Genomic DNA, 19934 nt, shown 5'->3' with positions numbered 1-19934 from the left:
TGCGCATGTTATTCATATGCTATTTTAAGGGCGCATGCTTGGCCATAATCAATGTAGCGTGTGCACAACGCGCACTTTGATTCTCTCATCTACACAGAAGCAGCAGTTTTCATTTTTGCAAATCATACATTATTACGATAGATAGATAGATAGATAGATAGATAGATAGATAGATAGATAGATAGATAGATAGACAATTTATTATAAAAGCGTACATCTAGCTTACACATTTACCCAAATGATCATACGCCTGTTTAACCGAAGTTAATTTGGGTGGGTTTCTCCATTTCAATGTAACTTCTCTCTTTTACGGCCCTGACGAGAGCGTTGCTCTCCTTGGCTGTGAACCGCTCCTGGCGCGCGCCTGGCAAATCCGCCGTTACAATAGCAATCCGCTATGGAAAAAGCGCGTCTGCTCTTAAAGGGAATGTGAGATGACGCTCTGATTGGTTTATTTCACGTTACGCCCTATGAATAATGAAGCTACTTCGGACCAACCCATTTTAGATTTGCGCCGGGCGCAAGAGTCATTTATCCCGCCGGTATAATAGCAATAGCGCCGAGACCCGCCCACAAAGTTACGTGCGCTTTGCGCTTGACACTTGCGTTTCAGATCGTTAAAATAGGGCCCACTGTATGAAAGGTAATTTTCAAAAAAGCATCATAGGGGCACTTGAACTGTTTTGTGTATTAAATATACTACTAAGTGACTGGTGGCCAATATGCTTTATTTATCAATGTTGGATTTCTATGTTCTCATGTTTTTATTTGTTTATCACTATTCTAAATTAACACTGTTCTAATTGACCAAAAACGATAGTTATAATTGTTATATATAAACCACAGAATCTTGATCTCTTTGAACATGAAAAAGAACAGCCTATTTAAGAAACTAAGGGTCCGATTTACTAAACAGGGCAAATTAGCGTGAGAGCGCAATTCGAAAAAAGAGCTGATGTGAGTGGAAAGTTTCCATAATGACCAACACGATCTACCAAGAGCAGCGCAAATTAGTGTCTGGTTTAAGACTTGCTTTTTTTGAGAGGTAAATAATGGCGCAAACACCAGTACATTGACGAGCGCGAACCTTAGTAAATCACCTTGCGTGATTCATTTAAATACTCTCCTCCCATACATTTTGCGTCTGAAAGGGAAAATCCTACAATTATATCTGCAATAAGATCAGCCTCAAAAATAACTGTCCATGACTTTTCAGCGCTAAATTTTCTCTGCGTGTCTTTATTAAATCCTGACAGTAGTTTTTTAATGCCAAAACAGGGTTTGCGTTGATGCAAGCTGTTAGGAAATCTGGCCCATAGTATTAAAAAGTTTGATTAATAACAGGTCACCTGTGAGAAATTGTAATTGTTGCATGTTTACCTCGTCAGATGAACTATAAAATGAAAGAGTGCATCAAAGAGTGAGGCCTATGTGAGGACCTTTCTTATTCTCAGCTTGCACTGGTGGCAGATGGAGGTGGACTGCAGTGGCTGCATACTAGCTTCCCACTCAAGAATGCCCCTAGAGAATGCAGGAATTCATTCAAACAGCAGCGCAGGAGTGAAAGACTATTAATACACTGTACTGATGGACTTCATGCTATTGACAAAAACAGTCAAAACATTCATCAAAGTGTGTTCTACAGAAGAAAGTTACACAGTTTTGCAATGGCAGGTTTATTATCTTTTGTCCTATAAGAGCACTATCCATACAAATTGCTTTTAAGAGTTCTGTCCCACTAACAGCGCGTATCCGAGTGAGTTGTTGCTGCATGCATGTAAAGGTTGTAGAGCTGTGTGCAATAATGTGTAAAAATTTAACAAAAGTTCATTAGTACACATCTGTAATTAATGTTACTTTGAAATGCTTAATAGATGTATTTCCGCTCCAAATTATCCTTGTTCATTTAAAATGTTTAAGGAGTAGTTCACTTAAGAATTAAAATTTCCTGATCATTTACTCACCCCCACGTCATCCAAGATGTTCATGTCTTGCTTTCTTCAGTCGAAAAGAAATTAAGGTTTTTGAGGAAAACATTCCAGGATTTTTCTACACAATCCCAGCCGAGGAATAAGAGTCTTATCTAGCAAAACCATCAGTCATTTTCTAAAAATAAAAATGTATATACTTTTTAACCACAAATGCTCATGTTGCATTAGCTCTGCTGTGCGCCATGCATTACTTAATGACGTTGAAAGATTTGAAGCTGTACTGTAACTGTCATTCAATATGAAAATAAATTTTGATTCAGTTAACTATGTATAAATGTGTTCTGTATCAATGGTCTTAATAATTGTTGCGGCCTCATCTCGTGCGATTTCTTTCCCAAGCGCAGCTGCATAGTAAACATTCCTGAAGTAAATAAAGTAAAATAAAAAAACTTTTTCAATACGATTACGTTCACACACAGTTCAGTTATTTACAGGAGTGTCAACTGCACTCTCTAACTGAACTCGCACCTGTACATTTTCAGGACTTACAACCGCACTGAAAAACCCAAGCTGTGTGAACAGAACCGGACTGGACAGCTAGTTGTCTGTCACTTCATATAGTGCGAGAGATCCGCTCTGTGCTGCACAAACACATGTCTACCAGGTTTCCGTGTGTGGTTTCGCTTTCGGTAACTTACAGCGATGGAGGTATGAGCTGTGTCATCTGAAGGTTTGAGATCCCGTCACTGTTCTCCACCAAACCTGCTCCCATCTGTTTTGTGTTCTACGCAAACTCAAATGCTCCACTCTCCAACCAGATATAAACGCTACTGTCGGTTAATGAAGGTTTGATGCATGAACTTGAATGCATGAAATGACAGGTAAAGTTCATTTCACATGCATTACAGTTGTAGGAGGAGCCATGTGCCTTTATGATCATTCCCAATGAGATTTGTACATAGAGGAAAAGAGAAGCGCAAGCCACTGAACATTGAGACACTCCAGTGATTAGCTCCAGTAGAATGAGGACAGATGATGTGGAGTACGCTCTTGACAACCAAAGAGTTTCAGCAACAAACAAGAGGGTCTCTTTGAAATGAAAAGAAGGGGGAGATTGGTCTGTAAACTGATGTAGGATAAAGAGAAGGGAGAGAACAGAGGAATAGTTTTGGGTGAAAGAACTGGTTGCTGATAGTTGCCACCTTATTGGTAAAATAGTGGCAAAGCCCTGAGCAGTTAGAGATGTAGTGGTAGGTGGTGGCTTAGGACATAGTAGAGAGGAGAATGTTGTGGGTGTTTGAGATGTTGCTCATTTTGTTCTGGTAGTATGAGACCTTGGCAGCAGAAACATGAGAGAAAAATTATGACAGGAGAGAGTGATACTTGCTCAGGTCAGCTTGGTTTTTGACTTACATTTACTCTCGAGCGCTGACACTGTCTATATCGGACGTGAGCGTCAAAGCGCAATGTAACAAAAGACAATAGAACTCATAATCAGTAGTTAAGTTTACATGGACACCTTTTGTATCAAACAAAATTTAATTTTGATTTCTACGTCATTGCGCATGTGTAGAACTTTCCAGTTTCGGTTTTCAATCCGATCAAGTGTTTACATTTCCCATCAAACGGATTAGAAAAGGTTTAAACCACACCTTTACAATCCAAAATAAATTTTAATCGTATTTGACCAATTCAGTCCGATTGACGTGGTTACGTGACTTTTTTATTCTGACTGTGCTACTAGTCCGATTACAATCGGATTATTAGGGTCCATGTAAATGCAGATAGTGATGCTGTCTACACTGGATGTAGCGTAACAAATCCTTGACAGTTAACTGCGCTACTTCTGACATGAAGGACAAATGTATTTGCAATGGTCGCTTTGATATGTCCAGTGTGGACAGCCTGAAGCTGTTGCAAAAAAAACGGTTGCACTCGGTGCAGTGCATGAGCTTGGTCCGATGGTCACAAAGAGCATCTGTGTGTCAGAGAAATACTATTTGAGGAAGAGACTCAGGGGGTCAAAGAAGGACAGAGGAATGCAATGTTGTACCATGGTGCTGGAGCCTTCTTTTTAGGTGTTACTGTTTGATGAGTAGCAAAGTTTTGCATATTTTCCATCTTGGTAAGTGGCTTCCCATAAAACAGGCTAAATTAATTAAAGGATTATTGTCAGTTCTTCTTAAACAATGGTACCAGTTGTATGTAGTACAATCTTGGAAAATTACACTATTTTTTATATATATATATATATATATATATATATATATATATATATATATATATATATATATAACCACATTTTCATGGTGATGCTACAACATCTATGAAATAATAGCTTTTAACTGAATATGGAGCAGAGATGTTCACAAGTCTTTCATCTGAAGTCTGAGTCAAGTCTGAAGTCTTTAAAGAGATAGTTCACTTTAAAATGAAAATTCTGTCATCATATACTCACCCTCAAGTTGTTTCAAACCTGTATGAATTTCTTTCTTCTGCTGAACACAAAGGAAGATATTTTGGAGAATGTCAGTAACCAAACAGTTAACTGGTCCCATTGACTTCCATAGTATTATTTTTTTTCCTACTATGGAAGTTAGCCAGACCAGTTAACTGTTTGGTTACTGACATTCTCCAAAATATCTTCCTTTGTGTTCAGCAGAAGAAAAAAATTCATACAGGTTTGAAACAAATTGAGGGTGAGTATATGATGACACACTGAAAAAAACTACTTGTAAGATTTACTTAATAAAATCCTCGTAACAATTTGCACAAGTATATTTTAAGTAAATTTTACTGCTATAATATCAAGTACAACTTAAGTGTCATTATCAAGTAAAATCTACTTAGTATTGAACGTAACGCTCATGAAGAAATTAAGTAAAAATTACCTATTTACATTTCATTTAGAAGCTATATTTATTTAAAGTAATTAAGTAAAGTTTATTTATTGTTTTATAATTAGGAAGCTTGCTTTTATGAAATTATGAAGTAAATCTTACCATTTAATGAAGTAAATAAGTAGATTTTATTTACTTTTTTTTGTTTTCATTTACTTAGTTTTATGAAATTATAATACTCCCTATAATTATGTAAACATTGCTAATTTCTTTTTTATAAATAATCCTGAACATAAATAAATGAACATTTTCTCTATATTTTTCACAAATCACACAATTAAAATACAATTAAACAGTTTATTTCAGTCATCAAAAATTGTTCTTCATACAAAAATGGACATTCACAGTCATCTCTTGACACAGGTGCATTCAGTAAAACTTCAGAATTATACTGTAACCCTTGTTTTAAACATAAAAATGTATTTAAAAACAAATTCATGCAAAACATTCAACATTCAAAAGAGCACTCTGAAATAGTGAACTTTAAAGGGTTAGTTCACCCAAAAATGAAAATTCTGTCAGTAATTACTCACCATCATGTTGTTCAAGCCCGTAAGACCTTCGTTCATCTTCAGAACACAAATTAAGATATGCTGTCTCACTCCTCCATATAGGCTTCTAAGGGATTGGAACTTGCTGGCCCAGAAAATGTATTAAAAACATCGTTAATATAGTCCAAGTGACTACAGTGGCTCAATCTTAAGTTTATAAAGCGACGAGAATACTTTTTGTGAGTTCACGTAGTAAAAGAGCGTAGCGCTTCTGTGTTGTACGTCACACGTAGGCTCACTATTGGCCAACGCTGGTCATATGTGTGATGCGTGTGGCGTATAACACAGATGTGCTACGCTGTTTTACTACGTTAAAAAAACTCGAGGTCCATAGAGAAGGAAATGAATAGTGGAATAAAGTCGTTATTTTTGTCTGTTTTTTTCACACAAAAACTATTCTCGTCGCTTTATAAACTTAAGATTGAGCCACTGGAGTCACTTGGACTATATTAACTCTATATAACTTAATCTCTTTAATACATTTTCTGGGCCAGCAAGTTATAGTGTCTTAGAAGCCTATGGAGGAGTGAGACAGCTCTCAGATTTAATAAAAAATATCTTAATTTGTGTTCCGAAGATGAACGAAGGTCTTACGGGGTTGGAACAACATGAGGGTGAGTAATTACTGACAGAATTTTCATTTTTGGGTGAACTAACCCTTTAAAGAATACCATTACAACTTTAATGTATTAAAACATCAACAGCTGAATGTTTAAACAATTCTATCATACCATAGCATTTACTACAACTTCATCTTTAAAGGGATAGTTCACCCAAAAATGAAAATTCTGTCATCATTTACTCTCCCTCAAGTTGTTCCAAACCTGTATGATTTCCTTTCTTCTGCTAAACACAAAAGAAGATATTTTAAAGAAAGTCGGTAACCAAACAACTGATGGACGCCATTGACTTCCATAGTAAAAAAAAAAAAAATACTATGGATGTCAATGGGGACCAGCAACTGTTTAATTACCAGCCTTCTTTAAAATATCTTCTTTTGTGTTTAGCAGAAGAAAGGAAATCATACAGGTTTGGAACAACTTGAGGGAGAGTAAATTATGACAGAATTTTCCTTTTTGGGTGAACTATCCCTTTAATCTTTGAACTTTTGGGGAGAGTTTAAGAAGGATGGATACATCGATTGGATCTCGATGTTTGAAGTTCTCCATCAGCACCATGGACGACCAGTATTTTAATGATGTGCTGAGTGATGTCACTGTAGCTGTCCTCCTGCATACAGTTTAGAAGAAAAAATATAATTATTTTGAGAAACAAAAATAGAAAGTGACTTCATTATCACAACAGAATGAACACATACACATACTAAAAAAAGACCATATGGTTTCGATTATGTTAACCCTTTGATGCGTACGATTAAACCGGTGTGATTATATAGTGCATTTCAGGCATTTAAGTTACAGACACCTAAGTTACCACACACATTGTGTAAGTAACTATAAAGTTTACTTTTGTTTTTCTTTCTCCCACTTCACCGGCCTCTTACTTTCACGTATTTTGGGAGAAGTGGATGGATTTACATGTTGTAAATCCAACAGATCCTATTCTCTAAATTCCAGTGCATACTAACATTGCGATGCCCAAGTAACGTTAACATGATTACTGCTATTTGGCCCATGGATCAACTTATCGCACGATGCTTTTAGAAACGCAGCCCTGCTTATTTTGAGACCTCATTCATGCACGATTTAGTGCGATTGAAATATTCTAGCTTTATGTGTAGACGTTCCTGGGAAATATTCAGTAAGAAAATTTAAACTTTTCCATAGTCAACAGTATAACGTTAACGTTACTTCAGCAGGAAAGCAGTTAACGTTAATTTTAAGGCCTAATATTAGCAAGCTAACTTAGCAGTTAAGTTACAACGGTATCCAATCAGTTTGAAAATTTTACACGAAAAACAGTGCTTTCCGAATCTATAAAACTATTGAAAACTTTTCCGATTAAATATAAGTTAACCAATGTAGGAAGTGAAACGTAAGGGTTATAATAACGTTAATGTACAATGGATAACCCAGATGCGTTAACTTACAACTTACAGTAATAATGAGGTCATGTTATAAGATGAGCATTAATGTTTATTGAGTCAAGTAAACAAGAATCATCAAAATCCACACAGACCCATGTTTTATTAAATGTAAAACAGAAAGACAAACTTACCTCAAACACGACAAAAAGCAGCCACGCAGCAGCTCGCCAATCCGTCTGACCCAAAGTGGCAGTTAGACTGTCGTGTCTTCTTGTCCAAACACGCATGTGCGGATTCAAACGCGCTATACTTTTCGATTAAAATTTACTTAAAATTACTATGTTTATGTGAAGTGACTATAAAATGTTTAAATATTACAAGCAAATATATAATAAGATTTACTCTTTCCAACCAGTTAATTTATTACATGAATTAAATGTGTAGATATTTAAAATTTTACTTAGAAAATTCTAGTTCTCATTGAATTTTAATTTTATAAAGTAAAAATTATGAAGGTTAATTTAATATATATTACTATACCAAAAAGTTCGTTTTTACAGTGCAGAATTTTCATTTTAAAGTGAACCATCCCTTTAAGCTGGAGTCTGAGTCAAGTCTGAAGTCTTTATCACTGGAGTCTGAGTCAAGTCTGGAGTCTTTATCACTGGAGTCTGAGTCAAGTCTGAAGTCTTTAAGCTGGAGTCTATGTCAAGTCTGAAGTCTTTAAGCTGGAGTCTGAGTCAAGTCTGAAGTCTTTAAGCTGGAGTCTATGTCAAGTCTGGAGTCTTTATCACTGGAGTCTGAGTCAAGTCTGGAGTCTTTTGTCACAGAGTCGAGTCTTGAATCATTTCATGCCATACAAAAAAAATAAAAAAAATATGATCTTTCTATTATCTGTTTTGTTTGTAATAAAGGTCCTAGATCTAAGGGATACTGCAAATCCAGCTTGTTACTTTATAATACTTTACAATGTATAAAACAATCATCCTGGCAACAAGACAAGTAGTTATTTTAAATACAATCGCTAAGTGGATCCAAGATGGCGCCAGTCGCGGTTTGTTATACAGTAGTTTGTTATACAGCGACGTTGTTATTGACGACAGTCATTATCTGAAAATATCAAACCTCTGAATATTTGAAGTCAATAGAAAACTGTACGCATGCTGATTGCGACGTGTTAAGATATGCGCTTTAAGTAAGAAATGGATTAACATCCTTCTATCTCCTCTCTCTATAGACACACATTAAGAGAGAGAGAAAAGCTGCATATACTTCGAAAAGATAGATAAAAGTAAAACATTGGGGCTAGATTTTTTTTGTTAATGTTTTTTTGTTAAACATTGAGGCTAGATTTTATTTGTTAATGTTTTAACAGGCTTGCAATCCAAAGGAGCCATGCAGCTGCACCACCGTATAATATGTAATGTGACTAACCTTTGTGGATGCGATGTCTCATCAAATTTGATGTTGTCGTTCCAGTGTCTTTAATTGTTTTCCCACATTCTTTGCATCTAGCCGATTTGACATATTAATAAACCCAAATGAAAGAACATATGGCACGGTTTCTTCATGGGACTTTCATAATGACATTTCAGAGTTTACACGCAATACAAGGGTCCGAACTACCACGACACATAGGGAAATATATGTGACGCAGAAATTATAAAACCATTCAAATAAAACACAAATTATTTTTTATTATATCAGTAGGCCTAGTTAAAGTCAACATGAAATCAAAATTGACCCTATTTACTCTGTTAGCGCATATTACTAGTCTTGTGGTGAACAATTAATCCGTGCAAGTTAATACACAGAAAAAAATTTGTTTGCCATGGTAATCTTAAATCAAAATCTGAAAAGTTACTTGGTCTGGAATGGCGTTCCTTTTCTGATGACGTCAGTTTGACGGCTTGGGTTGAAGATGCTTAACCACTCCCCTCAAACCGTTAGTCTGCATGAGCAGAGATGGAGAGGAGGAGCACTAAAGTAAAACCCTGCCCTCTCTTCAATGTTCCGTTTCACTTGGAAATACGTCACAACACTTGAGAAAAGTCTTTGCAACTTCCGGTTCACAGGGACTTTAAGGATTAAAGACTTGAGTCGTTTTTAAAATATTCATGAGTCCTTTGGTCAAGTCCGAGTCAAGTCTGAAGTCATTTCAGTTTTAGTCCGAGTCAAGTCTGAAGCCTATTAAAATGCGACTCGAGTCCGAGTCTCTAACTCGAGTGTCCATCTCTGCTATGGAGACACACTTAAACATAAAAATACTCATCATGCAAACCTCAACAATGGTGACAAAAAAATTCAGATAAGCAGATCAAAAGTAAACAAAACCAACAAAAAATAAATGCAGGAAATAGTAAGACAATTCAGCTACATAATTTATTCATGCTGCAATGCATGCTGAGATATTTGTATTATGCTGGCACCCGGCATGCACTGTGGCCTGAAACTTTTTTGTTGATTGTCACCATTGTTGAGTTTTGCTGATTGTTAATGTCTGTGCCTGTCCACATTTTGTTCAAAATCACTCAGAATATCTAATTTCCACAGGACTGCTGGATCTCACGCTGGAGATTTGGGAACACAAAACTCAAATGTATTAATGCCGCAAATAATCCATGATAACACTTTGGGGGAAGTCAGAGAATCTGTCCATTGAATGATGATAATTTCACTACAAAAAAATAGCCAACATCACTTGATCTTTTTTTATATTGATTTGCCACAGAAAATGTTTTATAAACACTGTTATAGTGACCAGAGATAACAACATAAAAACAAGGCCCAAGTGCACTAGGGCCAATAGAAGGGCCAAGTGCACCACTAAAGGGAAGCACTAAGCAGCTGAACACTATCAACACCGACTATCGCAACAAGCCTGGTTGGAGCTAAACTGCAGGACAGTAGCCCTCCAGGAAATGAGTTTGACATCCCTGCACGAAAGGAAACACTAATCACCATAATGGTGACTTCAAACAAACAACTAGAGCTAAACCTAAACATAATTTTTTCCTTTTGCGATAAGTTCTTACAAAAATCATGGCAACGGATGTTGATAGGTTTATGTATATCCCAGTCACTGCACTAGCCATTATTTTAAATCGAAGGAGACATAGGTGTGTTATCCAAGTATTAATGGCAAGGAAAGCCCCTTATACTTGTGAGCGGTACATATGAGGTGTTTCTCCCTCCTTCTGCTTCAAGGTCTTGATCAATTGTGGCATTTCTTTGTTGTTTAGAATCCAGTTTTCCTGTGATACTTTTTATGAGTTTAATAAAGAACTCTGTCTAGTCTTCTGTCCAAACAAACCAAGTCATCTTTAAAGAATGATCGACTTTTATTTAAGTCAGGTGACCCGTAAATACAGTTTATACTGTCTTAATTTTAGTTTTAGTTGTCTGTCTCACGAGTCACGACTAACGGACAAAAAAGTACATCCGACAGCAGAGTGGACCTCCCTACCAGTGTTATTTATGAAAGTCGACAACGGCTATAACCTTATCAGTGTCATCCTATCTCACAGAGTTTTGTAGTTTGCCTGGAATGTCAAAAATCAGTCTCAGGATAGCATCTCATGCCAGGTAGGCGTTGAAAGTTTGCAACCTAACTTGTAAAAATAGTCTATACTGTCAAATGTTACATGCAATGTGGCCTATCTTGTTGCCAACATTTGATTACAGTTTAAACGCTTAGCACACAATATTTATGTGAAAATTGTAACCATAATTTATTATTTTTTTATGGTTGTAATATTGCTCACCTTATCAGTCACATGGTTAGGGTTAGGGTTAGGCTTCATAGCATTTGAAATGTTTAAGCTCGTCAACAAATACACATGTACATCTATCCACTGTAATTATGGCAGTGGTATATTTATGACAGTATATTTATGAATTCCACTCACTTAACTGTAGTCGCAAAAATACACAAAACTACATACAGTTGCTTTAATTCATCACTTAGTAAATCAAATTAACTGCAACACTGCTTAAGTGTTACTTTTACGATCTTTAAACTGGACCCATCAAGCTGTGTACATTTAACACCAGGATTTTGCTGTGCATGCACCAAGATTCAGTCAGTGCCAAATATCTGTGAAAAAAAGCTGAAATTCACTGGCAGTATAAATAAACCAATCAGTCTCCAATCAGTGAGATCAATAATGTTAATACAGTTATACATTTAGTACAACTAAATATGACTTAGACAAAGAGGGAGAGGAAAAGAGAGAGGAAACTCAGTGCTTATCTTCCTCTACTCCTTCATGTCTGAAGGCTATTAATGCCTCCCTAAGGTGGAATTAATAGTTTCCTTTTCTCAAAAAAAGGAAAAAGAAAAAATGCTTCTCTCTATACTCATGCAAGGCTGAGATTGCCACCTGCAGGCCTCTTGGCTTTCTGCTGCCACTTACACAAGTGTAACTTGATTTTGATCACAGTCGCATAGAGTCAAGGGTGGTTCACAATAAAAATGATTCACAGCGACCAAACATCATTGATTTTCAAAAAGAGCTAGCGATTTCCGGCGACACAAGCAAGGGCAACGATTGAAGCTGTTTACACTGGCTGCATTCACACAGGAACAAAAAATGGGATTGTTTTACTCAGACCCTGATCATATATTATTAAAAGCGTGTAAACAGACAAAAAATGCAGGAGATCTGACTTTCTCACATCTAATCTCCCAAATGTTGCTTTAAATCAAATATGTTTGCAATAGGTGGCTCAGTGGGTGGAACTGTTGTCTCACAGCAAAAAGGTCCTCGGTTTGATTACCGGCTAAACCTGAAGGCAATTTTGTGGGGAGTTTGTATGTTCTCCTTGTGTTGGCATGGGTTTCTCCGGGTGCTCTGGTTTACCCCACAATCCAAAAGACATGCAGCACAGGTAAACTTTACTGTACCCAATAAATTGCCCATTGGGGTAAGTGTGTGAATGTGTGTGAATGTCAAAAATGATCATTCTAGAAGAAAATTTCAGATGGCACTTAGAGGCTTTTGCATCTGAACTCTTCATATGTATGTGTTGTATGTATGTGTTTGTATTAAAAAAAATTTAAGGTTAAAGGTGATTAACAAAAAATAATCCTTTGCATGGTTGAATGATGTTGCACAATGAAAATATGCATCAGATTCTTGTAGTCAGACAAAAAAAAATTGTTTTACTTTATTATGTTTTCCTCATTTAAAGGGGCCTCTTTTTTTATATATATTGTTCACTGATCACTTGTAAAATTCTTGATAACATTATAAGTGAACATTATATCAAAAAATAGAAGTAATAAACTATTTTCTATCCTGTTTTGACTCCCTCTTTCGAACACTGTTTTGATAGGGATGCCGCATTCAAGACTTGGACGTAAACGCCCACTGCTATTATTAGGTAACAGTTTTGCATATTAAAATAAGTAAGTACTTGGAGTTACCACAGTTGACACTGGATGACTTACAGTGTTTTGTGTAAATGGAAATATGAATGTATGAACCATTGTTTGTCACACTGTCGTTCTCATAGGGCTATTCATAGTTCATCCTTTTCAATAAAGTAAAAACATACATGGCCATTTGCAGTATCATGTTTTAAATCAAATGAAACATTGTAATGTCTTACAGATGACAAAACAGAAGATGTCACTCAGCGAATGGCTTGGATCAAAACAATAACAAAAGCAGCGTTCTCTCCGGTCTTCCGTATCCAATAAACCAACGCATTAACCCCATAAATGCTGAAGCACAGATAGAACAGCAAATCACAAACATCACAACTATTCAGTTTCACTGCGGCGCTACAGTACAAATACTCCGTACATATCAATGATCTGTAACAGACAAAGCAATAGTGACACATGGTAAAAATACTGTTACTCACACTTGTGTGTTGTGACATTATTGTCGGAACCAATATAGGCTCTGCATCATCTATTATTTTTTAGTCTCTCTGAACTGTGTCTTGTTTAAAAACGAATCTGCAGTAAAATGAAGTGAACAAACGAACAGTGTCTTACTGATGCAAATCTGACTGGAACATAAATAAAGATAAAAAATAAAGTTAATTCACACTTTCTTAATATTACGATCACAAATATGGCAATGCAAAGACTGTGTTTTTCCACAGCTTGTCCTTTAAAAACATCTTATAGTCCTCAGAGACATTTCTATGGTGTTGTTGCTGAAGTAATTCTGTGTTTGCAACCAATCATCTTTACTACAGTTTTTGGACTAAAGAGGAAGTTTTGAGTTCTGAAACTTACAGGATCTTTTTATAGTACAATGATCTTTTACATTTCAAAAGATCAAGGAAAATTTGATTTCTCAATTCATGACCTCTTTAAAACTGATTCTGATTTGCGTACAGTTTAACTGACAAAATACTGATTTGATTTAACAAATGAAATTCCTGAAATTCCTGTGGTGTAGATGGACAAACACTAGATGGCACAAAAGCCGTACAATGAACTTTAGAGTATTTCATGCACCCTCCATTGCAGAGTACTTGTCACATGGCTTACAGGACACACACACGCACACACACACACACACACACACACACACACACACAGTGCTCTCTGTTTCTCAGAAGTTTTTCTAGGTGTGCACTGTGCAATATCCTGTGTGAGGTTCTTGAGGTTTTACTCAGAAGTATAGCCTCATATTCCACACACATACTTCTTTTCACACATACACACACACACACACACACACACACACACACACACACACACACACACACACACACACACACACACACACACACACACACACACACACACACACACACATTCAATGTCTAAACACATTGCAAGCATGTGCTCAGTTGTTGCAGTTATGAGTAAAATGTGCTCAGTAAATGTTTTTTTATTTTTTATTATTTTTTATTACAGTGACCAATATGTGAAATACCTGATGTTATTTTGCTTCACAGTTCTCATATGTGTGGTTTGAAGAGAAATACGAGCAGAGTGCAAAACTGCCAAAATTCATTGCAACAAACATGCTGGAAAGATATTTCGACATTTACAGTAAAAAAGAAAAAGAAAAAAAGAGAACTTTGTTTTTAGTACATCTTTGTTGTGTAAATGTACCGTTACTTTCGTTTTCAACAACAACGGAAACTCAATCAAGGGAAATGTATGCCTAGAGCACCTCCTAGTGGTCATCATTATATTATCAATATATTACATATATTCTGTATTTTACAACATAACGATGGAAATTTTAACGTGATTAAAGCTTAATTTTTCATCAGGCACTAATTTTAGACTCTCATTAAACTACACAGTTGTTGTGACTGACTTGTTTCAGCAGCAATGGAGGAAAACAGATCCGAGAGAAATCATAAAAAGGAGAATTAAAAATAAAACAAATGGAAGGAAAGAATATAAAAGGATGGATCAAGTGCTGTAACAAGCGCATGTGATGTAACGGCTGTGAAGCGCTGCATGTAAATGACAAACTAATAAAGTCTATATCCAGCCTTTGCTTAGGCTGAGCGTATTTGATTTATTGCGTGTATTCGGGAAGTTGAAGCGACATTCCATTTTAGCGTACGTTTAGCGTACGATCATTATGCTTAACACTGAGAATTTGAATAATTGTATTGTAGACATGTGCCGGTATTTGGTAATACGATAATGAACATGCATGATATTGCTATGATATTCATTTATAATGAATTATTCAGATTTTTAGAGTACAATTTAAGAATACTTTACCAGTCAACTGTTTAAAATACCCAACACGCATGAGAAGCGCATGGCGGAACGAGTGAACGAGTGAACTAGCACACGCACGTCTGCAAGATTGTCTGTTAAAGATCACTTAATCTGGAAAGCATCTGCTGTTTACTAACATCTGATAGATGTCTTTAAGATGTCTGTTTTACATACATTCTAAATCTAAATCATAAACATCTTGTAGGATTATCTTCATATAATCCTACAGTTCAAACTACAATCCGGCCTCTAGCTCATAAATGCCAGAGGAGAACTGGCCCCCGACTGAGCCTGGGTTCTCCCAAGGTTTTTTTTCTCCATTAGGTCACCTGATGGAGTTTTAGGACACCATTAGGTCACTTGATGGGGTTTTAGGACACCATTAGGTCACTTGATGGAGTTTTTCGGTTCCTTGCCACTGTTGCCTTTGGCTTGCTCAGTTGGGGATATTTTGGGGATATTTAATTTAATTTTATCAATCAATAAATTCCTCTTGAAACAAACTTTGTTGTATTATTTTAATTTAATACTGTGAAGCTGCTTTGATACAATCTGTATTGTGAAAAGCGCTATACAAATAAACTTGACTTGACTTGACTTGACTTAACGACCCTTTGCGTTTAAAACGGCTTTTGTCCAGATACACTTGCGCATAGTTTTTCAGGTAGCTTTGCAGGAAGGTTTCCTCAAGTGTCTCGGAGACGTTCCCGCTGTTCTTCTGGATTTAGTCGGTCTCAGTTTTTTCTGTTTCTTCATGTAATCACAGACGGACTCGATGATGGTGAGATCAGATCATATCGGCTGTTGTCAGACTCCTTGTGCATACACAAATCTCACTGGATTATTACAATTAATGGCAAAAAGAATGTTTGGAAATGTAAACTGATATTTTCTTCTGACACACTACAGCAAAATACTTTTTGCCTAAGACTTTTGCACAGTAGGCTACTGTATATATAATAATAATAATAATAAAATATATGTTTATTTAAAAACATCCAATTATGCAGAATATAAGATCATAAATATTTAATTGATGAACTGTCAATACAATATAGGCTACAACAATACAATATATAGGGTATGATTTTACCCCAAAATTCAGCATATTAACACAAAATGATAACTGCAAATCCACCTTTCGCTGCCTGGAGTCCAGTTGTTCCTGTGAATTGCAGCGATCCATTTGTTTCTCTGTTCTGTAGCTTTCAGCAGTCAAATTCCTTGTCAAATCTATCTTTATGTTTTGTGTGTTTTTCACGCTGGAATCCAATGCTGCGCTCAGTCTTTTTGGCACTCAGTGTGTGTCACACAGTCACTCCGGCCGAGGCTGACGTGACGTCACACGCATACCCTCTTGTTGTTTATAATTCTACAGCACTTTGATCTGTTTGAAACATTTGTTTACTTTATACATTTTTGTGTATTGCTATTAAATGTTCAGCTCTTTTAGTTACAAGAAAAAGTTATTAAACCTGTTATAGAATGACAACACTTTTTTTTTTGCAACTTATTTCAATATCGTAATAATACTGTATACCACCATGATAAAAGCTTCAGCAATTATCACAACATGAAAAGCTGATACCGTCACATGTCTATTATGATGTGATGATTGAGTGTGGGTCGGTTGCGGATGTCGTAATCTGAGAAAATCATAGGTTTGGGTGGATGGTTTATTTTTAACAGAGGATTCGGTTGGCGTTAGAGCTGATCTCTAATAGCTATTCTAGCAGCGGAGCTCTTATTTCACCATACAGTGCACATAAAGTATTGAGTAAGAAAGAGTACAAACAAATTTTTGCCGAGCTGTCCACATCATCTGGGAAATTCTGTGTGACAGGCATGTAAAGCAACCAACCACAACCACAAGCTGTTGGGGCGTATAAATATGAAACTCGCCACAATAATAGACCTCTGTGCAGTGAATGCTAGCTCATTTAAACAGTTCTGCAATAGTCAATGCAAAAGTTTGGAATTCCCTCACAGAAAATCTTGAGTAACCATCAGTGATTTAATGTCACTAACAAGATCTTTAGGGCCCGTTTGTTTGATATCTGAGCCTGATATTATTGCTTGTAGCTGTTCGATAGTTCACATCAATCTAATCAGACTCAATTTCACTGCTAAACAGAACTCAACTTAATTTTATTATTTCACACTTTTCGAGATAAATCTAAACCTTTCTCACAAATCACAAGTCTGCTATGCTAAAAGAACCGAATGTAAGAAAACCAGAGGGAAAGAAACTGTGTGTGTGTGTGTGAGACGGAGGGTCCAGGAGCAGACTGTGGGAGTGCGGGATTCTGGCTGTTTTTCCTGGTCAGCTGATGTGGAGGGCGGGAGCTGATTGGTGCGTCCAGCTGGGCACAGCTGCAGCTGATCTGTGTGAGACAATGTTGTCAGTGTTTCCTGGTCTCCACTTCTCCAGAAAGAAAGAGAGAGAGAGTGTGCGGTTTAGGAAGACACTCACAGGATGTAGTGGATCTGTAGAGGCAGACCGATACACCAGAGGACACAATGGCAATAGGAGAGGATGAGGGGCGCAGACTTGGAGGACTTAATCAACATGATCTTGATACTTTATTTTAATATAAATCAGATTTTAGGCCTAAAAATTATTTTTATTTTTTTCATTTTGATGACCCTAGATTAGGTCTAGTTGTGAACCAATTTCAAAAGACTTGAAGGAATCTTGAGAGAGAGAGAGAAAACAGACTGGTGTTTTTGCTGTTGTTCACTCTAAGAGATAGTCCTTCAGGTGATTCCGCTTCAGGTTGGAGTCTCCTGAAGCTCTTGGCTGGTTTTGGATCTTCAGGCATGGGCTGTACCACCAGTCTACTACAGGCGTTGCACTCCGTAATGAGAAGAAACCATTCACATATCTTTTCATGCCAGCAGGAACAGCTTTTCTTGGAAATCACACCACTGGAAGAGGGGATGGTCACCAGCAAACCTCACACCATTATCATCATGGTAATCAGAGCTTTTTACCGTATTTTGATAACAGCAGTTTAAGGCTACTTAATGTTTCAGGAGTGACAAGCGCATTTAAATACGGTAGTGAATCCCATATGATCGTTTTGTTTGTGCAGGGAACACGACTCACTCCCGAAATTGACACAGTGGTAACCGTAACCATAGCAACATTCTGGCATCTGGAGTGTTCGGTATGCACTATTTTTGACCAAAGTAATATTATAGTGGCCAAAGAGATATGCTGCAATTTAAACACAATCACTGTCGACACAGGTGTCACGTTTTGTTCATGCTTGAAAGGATGATTTGCAGAGCACTCTCTTGCCACTTATTATAGGCTTGTTTTTTGGCTTGTTTGGGTTTGGCTCATAAAGAGATCAAGTTTAGGAAGTTATTAAAGTGGGCAGGTGGTGCCATTTTCATTGCGTAATTTTGGTCTTGGTCTCAATATAAAGCACTTGGATTTTTTTTCAGCTTATAATTGGCTTGTTCTTGTTGGCTGTTTTTCTAGCAAGATCTGGCAACACGATAGCCTCTGTCAAGGCTCGTACCTCTTTCCCTGTGATTTGCTTGCGTCGTCCAAACAGAAGAGAGACATCACTGATGCGTGTTTAAAGGGATACTCCACTTTTTTTTTAAATAGGCTCATTTTACAACTCCCCCAGAGTTAAACAGTTGCATTTTACCGTTTTCGAATCCATTCAGCCGATCTCCGGGTCTGGCGGTACCACTTTTAGCATAGCTTAGCATAGATCATTGAATCGGACAAGACCATTAGCATCTCTGCTAATGACCAAAGAGTTTCGATATTTTTCCTATTTAAAACTTGACTCTTCTGTAGTTACATCGTGTACTAAGACCGACGAAAAGTTGCGATTTTCTAGGCTGATATATATATATATATATATATATATATATATATATATATATATGACGCAGCGCCTGAAAATAGTCCCCAGCTCGGTAGACTATAGGGTCGACTATTTTCAGGCGCTGCGTCATATCATTACGCCTGCTGGACTCATGGTACGGCAGCAAAGTTTCTTGATTATTACACAGGAATGAGAGTATAGTTCCTAGCCATATCAGCCTAGAAAATCGTCGGTCTTAGTACACGATGTAACTACAGAAGAGTCAAGTTTTAAATAGGAAAAATATCAAAACTCTTTGGTAATTTTTTTGAGAGAGATGCTAATGGTCTTGTCCGATTTAATGATCTATGCTAAGCTATGCTAAAAGTGGTACCGCCAGACCCGGAGATCGGCTGAATGGATTCGAAAACGGTAAAACTCAACTGTTTAACTCTGGGGGGGTTGTAAAATGAGCCTATTTCCAAAAAAAGTGCAGTATCCCTTTAAATACGTCATTAAAGGGGTCATATAATGCCATTTTTGTACAAGCTAATATGATTTTTTAGGGTCTAAATTAAAAGTTTGTAATATACTTTAATTAAAAATTCTCATTAGTATTGTAAGAAAACACTCATTTTACCTGGTCAAAAACAGCTCTGTTTTCAGCACGCCGTTTAAGTGCATGGGTCTTTAAATGATAATGAGCTTTGCTCACCCTGCCCTCTGTTCTGTGCGTACACCGTTTCTAATAATACAATAACCATAACGCGTTGTTCATTATAAACGTGGGATTATGAATTATATCGAGAACGTCGTACATAGAAAACATGCTGTAATGTACCCTGAGTGTAAACAGCCGCATTCATCGTGAAGCGTGCAAGGGATTTGCAAAGATTAATATACATATTAATATAAAGGTTAATAAAACGTTACACTCACTTCTTCTTCTGGAGGTGCAGCAGGAACACGAATAGTTGGTTACCGATCCTTTTTTCAGGAGCATCTTCTTAGCAAAACCAGC

The 19934-nt window shown here is 36.8% G+C and overlaps 2 protein-coding genes across 6 annotated transcripts in view; both read left to right on the top strand.

The window, feature by feature from the left end:
- Positions 1-19934, top strand: part of dock10 (dedicator of cytokinesis 10) — a 138000-nt gene that overhangs the window by 21903 nt on the left and 96163 nt on the right. For 2 of the 5 annotated variants that reach the window (XM_082180608.1, XM_082180603.1), the window contains exon 1: positions 17738-18059. The exons of 2 other annotated variants lie outside the window; for them this stretch is intronic. In XM_082180608.1, the coding sequence (XP_082036734.1) occupies positions 17904-18059 (156 nt within the window). In that variant the 5' untranslated portion in view covers positions 17738-17903. Of the gene's footprint in view, positions 1-17737; positions 18060-19934 lie in introns of those variants that run through there. One more of the 5 variants, XM_082180604.1, reaches the window with a different exon arrangement.
- The window catches only part of LOC309506724 (uncharacterized protein), a 105947-nt gene that overhangs the window by 26654 nt on the left and 59359 nt on the right, over positions 1-19934 (top strand). The gene's annotated exons all lie outside the window — the stretch shown is intronic.

The sequence above is a fragment of the Leuciscus leuciscus genome (assembly GCF_965113295.1).
Source record: "Leuciscus leuciscus genome assembly, chromosome: 9".
NCBI classification, from domain to species: domain Eukaryota; kingdom Metazoa; phylum Chordata; class Actinopteri; order Cypriniformes; family Leuciscidae; genus Leuciscus; species Leuciscus leuciscus.
The sequence above is the reverse complement of the archived record's forward strand: the minus strand, read 5'-3'. Positions and strand labels throughout refer to the sequence as shown.